At 35.6% G+C, this 8,645-nt stretch overlaps 1 protein-coding gene across 1 annotated transcript; it reads right to left on the minus strand.

Moving 5' to 3' along the window:
- Window positions 1–707: 707 nt before the first annotated feature.
- On the minus strand, window positions 708–3,919 carry LOC131803412 (uncharacterized). The gene is made up of 2 exons (XM_059124702.1): window positions 826–3,919; window positions 708–745 (listed from the first exon to the last, which is right to left on the minus strand). Exons 1-2 carry the CDS (start codon window positions 3,917–3,919, stop codon window positions 708–710), a joined length of 3,132 nt encoding a protein of 1,043 aa, XP_058980685.1.
- Window positions 3,920–8,645: the final 4,726 nt, after the last annotated feature.

Genomic DNA, 8,645 nt, shown 5'->3' on the forward strand with positions numbered 1-8,645 from the left:
AGTATTTTACAAAAGAAATCTCTTCAGCCGTTATGACATTCTTATGCAGGTTAGGCGACAACATTTTTCTGCATCCATGTATGAATCGAAATATGTAGGAACAGACTCGTAAAGCTCGCTTTAAAGAAGAAAATCTCCCCAATAAATCGTCTCCTGCTACCTGAGCATGAAGCGCAATAACTTTTCTTTCAAGCTGTGGTTCTTTGAGGGTGACCTGATTTGGCCAATGAACTTCATCTTTATTTAACCAATTTGGTCCATTCCACCACAGAGAATTGGACTGTAATTCCTCAGCAGTGCAGCCACGAGTGCCAAGATCTGCAGGATTATCTACAGAAGAAACATGTCTCCAATTTACATTACCAATATTGTCAAGAATCTCAGAAACCTTATTTGCAACAAACGTTTTCCAATGGAAAGGCGGTTTACTGATCCAAGCTAGAGTTATAGTGGAATCAGTCCATAAATATATTTCCGACGTTGAGAGCTCCAAGTTTTGGCAAACAGATCTTACAAGCTTAGAAAGCATTGCTGCACCACATAATTCTAATCTGGGCAGGCTAACAGTTTTTAATGGAGCTACTTTACTTTTAGACACAAGTAAATTGATATATGTAATATTGTGAGAGGAAGTTGAACGTATATACAAGCAGGCACTGTAAGCTTTCTCTGAAGCATCGCAGAAGCCGTGAATTTGTATTTTATTGTCAGGAGCAAAACGTACCCAGCGAGGTATTTTGATTTTCTGTATGTTAGAAAAATTCAAAATGAAAAATTTCCATCTTTCGAAGGAATGTTGTTTGACTTCTTCGTCCCAATTCGTACCATCAATCCACAATTGTTGCATCAAAAGTTTGGCGACAACAATAATTGGGGTTAGCCATCCAGCTGGGTCAAACAACTTGGCAACAATGGATAAAATTTTTCGCTTTGTAACAGATTCGGTTGGTAAATCGATGTGTGTCACATTGTAGAAGAAGTAATCGGAAATGGCATTCCACTGAATGCCCAGAGTTTTGGTTTCACTAACATCATCGATTTTTAAAAAGTCTTCGCTAAGAAGATCATCTGGTTGAATGTTTTTAATAATTTGCGGGTGATTCGAGGTAATCTTTTTTAGTGGAAATCCTGCGGAACTTAACAAATCAATCATCTCGTGAAGGTATGATGTTGCCTCGATTAAAGAATGGGCTCCAGATAATATGTCGTCAACATAAATTTGATTCCTCAGAATAGAAGATGCGGATGGGTGTGATTCTCTGCTGTCATCACTTAATTGAAGCAATGTTCGAATTGCCAAATATGGTGCACAATTTACCCCGAAGGTAACGGTTTGTAAACAAAAATCTTGAACTTTCTCCACTGGAGAAGTTCGAAACAGAATTCGCTGGTATTGCTGATCATCTTCATGAACGAAAATTTGGCGGTACATTTTTTGAATGTCGCCATTGAAAACATATTTATATAATCTCCAACGTAAAACAACATTCATTAACTCATTTTGTAAAGTTGGACCAGTGTAGAGCATGTCATTTAATGAAAAACCACTGTCAGTTCTTTTTGAGGCATTAAAGACAACTCTTACTTTCGTGGAGGTTCGCTCAGGCTTCACTACTGCATGGTGTGGCAAGTAAAATGAAAGGAATTTTGAATTGTCAACGATTTCGAAACTGTTGGTTGGTCTCATGTGACCTAAGGAAATGTACTCGGAAAGAACTTTGTTGTATTCCGAAGCAAGGTTAGGATCCTTATCAAGTGTCTTTTCCATCCTCAGAAATTGGCCCATTGCAGCACGTCTAGAAGACCCAAGATACTGGGTAGATGGCAGATTCTGTTTAAAAGGTAAACGAACAACATATTTGCCATCATTTCTTCGATAAATAGTATCTTTGTAAAAATCTTCGCACCAAAGATCAGATTCGGAAAGACAGTTTTCGTTTGAAACATTCTCAATTTCCCAGAATTTTCTTAACTCTTCATTCAAAGGATCTACCGTGACCGTCCAAGAAGCAAATGAAACAACAGATCGTGGTTTGGGTTTCCCACTAACGATCCACCCAAATTCGGTGTCTTGCGCTAACAAATTTCCTGAAATATTCTTTTCCAATCCAGGTTTGATAATAGTTGGTAAGATATCACTACCGATCAACATGTCGATAGGAGCTGGTTTGAAAAAGTTTGGATCGGCTAGCTCTAGGCCTGATAACTTCGTGAAATCGTCTATTGCATTAATAGATGATGGCATCAACTGATTTAAACTAGAAACGACAATGGCAGATGCGGTAATCTTAAATTCTGATCTTCTAGATTTTAGGGTTAATTCACACATTCTGGATGAATTTTCAAGGAGTGTGCCGCCAAGGCCAGAAATAGTTGTAAAGGATTTCTTGGTTGGTATTTTAAAGCGTGTTATCACACGGCTTGAAACAAATGATTCCTGCGAACCTTGGTCAATGAATGCACGAATTGTGAATAGTATACCTTGGTGCTCAAGGTCGATCAATGCGGTGGGCAGAACAGTTTTTTCTCCTGATTGAGCAAAATTGGATTGAACATACGAGGTATCTGCATAAGCTTCAGCGGGTGTTGTGGGCGGTTCGTCGTAGTAGGTTTCGACGTGGTATGCGGATGCAGACTTAGGTGCCTGCCATTTAGAATTGGGTTGAGAACCCGCGGGTTTTGAAACAGAGGAACCCTCATTAGGGTGTAACAAAGTGTGATGTTTTTGTTTGCAGGTTTGACAAACATGTTGGCTCTTACATTTTTTCGAGATATGGCCATATGATAAACAGTTTTCACAGATTTTGCTGTCGAAAACAAATTTACGTTTTTCCGAATGTGACCAAGATTTGAAAGTGGAACATGACCTTAGATGATGGGATTGTTGGCATACTTTACATGCCTTATGCGGAGAATCAGTGGAAGAGTTGTAATTGTTGGTCTTTTGGGAATAAGTTGAATGGGATTTTGGTGTTTTCATATCCGAAATCGACTCTATCATGTACAACCGTTTGGTTAGGAAAGAATCTAATTGGTCCCAGGATGGCATTTCTTTATGATTGGAAAGTGAATTCTCCCAAGCAGTCAACGTTTCCTCTGGTAACTTGGAGGAAACCCAATAAACCAGAATAGGATCCCAGGAAATAACCGGAACACTATAAGTTCGCAGAACTGAGAGACAATTATTAATGGTATATTGGAGATTCCGTAATGTTTTGCCTTTTTCATTTGAAATATGGTCAATTTCGAAAATCTTTCTAAGTTGATGATTTATGAGAATACGCTTATTCTCATATCGCTGGCGAAGGGCTTCCCATGCCAACTCAAAATTATTATCGGTTAACGGAAATCTCTTGACTATTAAGCTTGCTTCGCCTCTAGTTTTGGCTCGCAAATGAAACAATTTTTGTGCTGGAGATAATTTTTGATGATTGGAATATATAGCAGTGAACATATCCCTGAAACTTGGCCAGTTATCGTATCCACCACTGAAGACCTCCGTATCACACGCAGGTATCTTTAACGAAAAACTTGTGTCATTGCTTGCAACTTTATTTTCTTCCTTAGATTTTGACACTGAACCCAAAAGTTTTTGTTGTTCGATCTGAATCAGGTCGAGAATTGAGGATTTGCATTCCTTATACGATCGACAACATTCTGAAAACTTGCCATGCATCGCCCCTTTGGCTTCTTTTGACAAATTGGAATCGGATGAAGTCATTTCGTCATCATAAACATGAGCAAGCTGACGCCAACGCCTCTCTAGATCATCAAGCTCAACTTGTAAGCTGGAGGCTGTGAAATTTTCAATAGCCATTTGGCCAAAATCAGCACAAAACGTAATAATTTGGTCGGAAAAGAATATAAATTTCTGAGGAGGGACGGCATTTTCAGCACCGGAATCTTCAGTATTGGTCATAATGAGGTATTGGTTAACAATTGAAATGATACAACTTAAGCAAAACTGTGTTCAATTAGTCGAAATTTCTACAATATTTGAAAATATTCAAAAAGAGAATGTTTTTTATTGTGCAATCCCGACTTATGGTATTGAACAGAAAATCAAGTACTCCTTGCAATTCTACATCCAATTCTTGTCTTTATTAAGAATACAGACAAATACCGTGAGAATTTTACCAGTACAGAAAAATATTGCGCGAAAAAAGTAGGAAGTAGTATCAAGACCAAATCAATCAACAGCGGTTTGAATGGGTGTAACCAATATGTATTCGTACAGCACTTAGATTTTAACTTTTGGTATAAAATATGTTTGGAATGTAAAGCAGTATTAAATCTGTTCGCCTTTTTTTGTTAGAATTTGTTAAACTTTGGCGTTTGTGTTAATTCCAGAATCGAGGGATTAAATTTCGGTCTTTGTAAGATTAAAAAATTTTTTACTGAGCTCGAAATGACCTGTAACTTGTCAACTATCGTTAAGTATTCACTTGCAACCTTGTTATGGGTTATCCAACGAACAATCAAATCTAAACTCTATTCGATCTTCTTTAAATACTTCACCCAATGTTCATATACAGGAAGTGAAATTATGCACTGCAACATGAAACTTTCGACGAAATAGCACCTTTTTCGAAATGCTTAAAAGTGCAATATAATCATCGTGCTATAAAAAAATCAACCAAGAAAACTAACCAGAGCAGCATAAATTGTTTTCTTCACTTATAAACGAACGTAAAAGAACGAATAAGTCACTTATTTCGCCCTCACAACGAAAATTGATTGAATACACACAAGATAAATCTCGCCAACAACGAAGTAGCGTTTCGAGAAGTATTGACAAAAAATTTTGGCAAACTATTATTTGTTTAGTTTCAAATTGAAAGACCTGTAGCGTAGTGTCTTTGTTCGCAAACTACTGTTGTTGGTTTAAAGACGCATGCACTGTACTTACAGTTTAATTTTGGTTGCTTTTCATTCCACATAGATATCCCATAGTTGAATTTTCTTGTTGCTGGTTTTTGTTACTGGCGAAATATTGTATAATTTTAATAATCTCCTGCCCCAGCAAAAAAAAAAAAAAAAAAAAGAGAAAACCAAATTTAAGGAACGGATCAAATTCGAATATCAATGATATACTTAACAGACAAACCCTTTGTTTTAGAGTTTAAATGAAATCAGCTTAAAAAAATTCCTTTGGCAGAGATATCCGTGGTGTAGTATATCTTTTTGTATATTAATTTGTAGTTAATTTCTATCCTTATTTAGCAACTCTTAATTGGTTGTTGATATGTTGACAAAAAAGTGTTTGTCTTCCAGCGAAAATTATAGCAACATTCACCCACAGTGGGCTGTACAGTATTATGCTTGTTTACTTTTTTTTAGTTGGCAATCGTTGTTCCTTTTTGTTCTAACATTTGTATTCCTCCTTCTTCGTTATGCTTTGTTTGGGGATTTTTTTTTCGATTTCGTTACGATTATCAAATATTTTGTTTTGGTAAAAATATACCGTTGTTTATTTGAAATGGAATTCTACAACTTGATAATTTTGTAACTTTCTTCTTCTTCCCCAATCGATTAAAAAAAATAAATACTTTTGACATCAACTTCTTTTTTTTAGTGAACGCGTTGTAAAACCACCGTGTATTTACTTCCACTTTTCTTTTTTTTTTTTTTTTTTTTTAAATGGCAGATGGTAAATATTTTTTGGCGTTTTAAAATTTTTTCTTTAAAATATTCAGCTCCTTCAAAAACGTATTACACAAAAGGCAATTGTTGTTCTTCGAAATAATAAAATAAAAAGAATTTTTTCTTTACGCGTTGATGTTTCCTCTTCGGCAAATTAGTTTAAATGACAATATAGATCTTAATTGCCGGCAGTTGATGTGAGGTGTTAGACTTAACGCTCTCTTATTCTAACTCTGATTGCCTTTTTTACACAAATGCTGAAACACAGTTGCTGAAACAAACTGACCAAAGAGAATTTTAAACAGCTGCTGAAACCCAACCAACCAAAGAGAATTTTTGTTGAGTGCGCCCTTTTTTGATGTATGTTGTTGTGTGGTAGCAATCGAAGCAACTACTACTGAAATGTAGTTTGGTTTTGTTGTTATAATAGACAATATTGGCGGACGATGTTAAAAATGTTGCAGGGTTTAATAACCTGTAGCTGATGAGTGCGTTTATGCAATGTTGCTGTAATGTTGACTAGCATATAAGAGATTTTTGTTGTTTTTGACTATGATATACAGTCGTTTATATTTTGTATTGAAATGCGAAATGTAAAGACCAACAGAATGTTCTCACCCAATCTCTTGTAGATGAACGATTTTGTTTTTGTGATTGTAGGAACTAAAGAAGGTCGAATAAAGATGTTGCGTAACTTTGTAGCAACAAACTTTTTTTGCTTTTCCTTTTGTTCTTGCGGATGCTTTTTACAGCGTTTTTGCGGGACAACTTCTCTTATTGTAAAGAGAATATTGACAATAGCGGCGACTTGGATGGTTGCGGTTGAAAACAATTGTTTAAATTTCGCAATTTATCTTTTGATATTTAAACTTTTTTTTTTTTTTTTTTTTTTCTTAGGAAACAAAACTCTGTGCTCACAAACTAATAACTTTTTACATACCTTCTTTCCATTTTAAATAAGTCGTGTGAAAAATATCAAGGCAATGCGGCGGATGTAATCCTTTTTTAAAATCGCTTGTTAATTCCTCTACGGCTCGTTTGGACCATGTACGTTCTCGGGAGTAGGCCAAATAAGTGGACTGTATATTTACTCGAGAATTGCGGTTGTAACTCCGTTGAAAGTAAATCTTTGTTTTTGGTTAGAATGAAAGACGGTATGCTTTTGTATTAGAATGTTTTAAAATGAACAGCTAAGGTTTTATTCGTTCTTATTTCAGTTACTGTTGAAAACCAAGTGAGTTCAAAATGGCTATGCATATTTCTCTCGCAGACATTTTCTTCATAAAGATGTAGGAACAATTGGTATTAAAAAACCTTTCCTCCGTTGAGTGGAAACTCAATGGATTTAAGGTTGCCATATTTGTAAGTTAATATCAGTTAATAAATTCAAATGTAAATTATGAAATAAGAAAAATTCAGTTTGTAGGTAATTCATTATGTTCTTAACTCTAAGTTGTTGAACGCGGTTCAACACCAGGTATTAGATGGAGCTCGGAAATAGCTGTTTTAAATTTTATCGAAATCGGTTCAGATTTGGATATAGCTCCCATATATATCTTCATCCGATTTCGGGTTAATTGTGCACCAAATGGCCGATATAAGTCCAAATGGACTGAATTTTAGTACATCGGACCAAATTCAGCCTAGACGCAAGTATATCAAATTTGGTGAAAATCGGTTCAGATAAAGATATAGCAACCATATATATGTTTCATCCGATTTAGTATTTTAGTCCCTTACATTCGTAATATTCACTCCACAACCGTGATATTTGGTACCAGGTATTAGATGGAGACCAGGAATAGCTGTTTTAAATTTTATCGAAATCGGATCAGATTTGGATATAGCTCCCATATATATCTTCATCCGATTTCGGGTGATTGACCACCAAATGGTCGTAATAGCATCAATTTTGGCGAATCCGACCGAAAAGCTCCCATATATATCTTTCATCCGATTTGGTCTTTAAGTCCCTCACAGTCGTAATATGCACTCCACAGGAATGATATTTGGTACCAGATATCAGATAAAGCCCAAAAATAGTTGATTTTAATTTTATTAAAATATGTTCCGATTTGGATATGCCTCCCATATATATCTTCATCCGATTTCGTGTTAATTGTGCACTAAATGGCCAATATCAGCCCAAATGGCATGAATTTTCGTACATAAGACCGAATTCAGTCTAGAAGCTAATATTTCAAATTTGGAGAAACCCGGTTCAGAGATAGCTATAGTTCGTAAAATGCACGATAGAATTAGATAGATTTTGATTTTGTACCAAATATCTCATACAGCTCTGAAATGCCCTGTATTAACCTTTTTACGAGAGCTCTACTAAATATGCATAGTGGTGTAGGGTATCATATAGTCGGCTCCGCCCGACTTTTGAGCTTTCCTTACTGGTTAACTTTTGTGGGAGAGTGGACCGCCATATTTACATTCGATGTATGGTTGATAGAAATATTGATACATTCGAAATTTGAAACATATAACTAATCAAGATTTTGACCACTTGTGACCAGTGTGGAATAGAGCTAGGATAATGATTTTTTGTTTGAGGGTCACTGTGACATTGTAAGTAGGTAAACATAGAAATGCATACAATGAGTGCAAATAGACTGAATTCGCCACATGGTGTAGAGATGGAGGTAGAATTTTAAATATTGATATAAGGATAACTGTGAGCGTGTATTGTTTAGCAGGGTTCCAGTACAACGGCTATTAAATATTATGGCTAAATTTGCATATGATCAGCTTTTAGCTCAGAGAATATCTATTTAGCTCATTTCTGACATGTTAGCTATTTTTTCTTAGGACCCACCGACAATGAATCAAAACATTCAGGACACAAAAAGCAATAGCTTTGAGCAGCCGAAAATATATTTCAATGATAGTGTATTGTCAACTTACATCACATCGAAACAATCTTTTAAGATCAAACAATATATTCATGATCAGTGTAAAATTTTTTTCCGATTTAGTCCGAAAAAATCGAGATA

The sequence above is a fragment of the Musca domestica genome, unplaced genomic scaffold (genome assembly GCF_030504385.1).
Source record: "Musca domestica strain aabys unplaced genomic scaffold, Musca_domestica.polishedcontigs.V.1.1 3, whole genome shotgun sequence".
Classification (NCBI taxonomy): domain Eukaryota; kingdom Metazoa; phylum Arthropoda; class Insecta; order Diptera; family Muscidae; genus Musca; species Musca domestica.

What these genes read in the sequence shown, in the direction of transcription:
- LOC131803412 (XM_059124702.1), bottom strand. Translation starts at nt 3,919, where the DNA reads ATGACCAATACTGAAGATTCCGGTGCTGAAAATGCCGTCCCTCCTCAG. An exon ending in GCAACAATTGTGGATTGATG is followed by an intron (nt 746 to 825) that starts GTACGAATTGGG and finishes TCTAACATACAG; the next exon opens with AAAATCAAAATACCTCGCTG.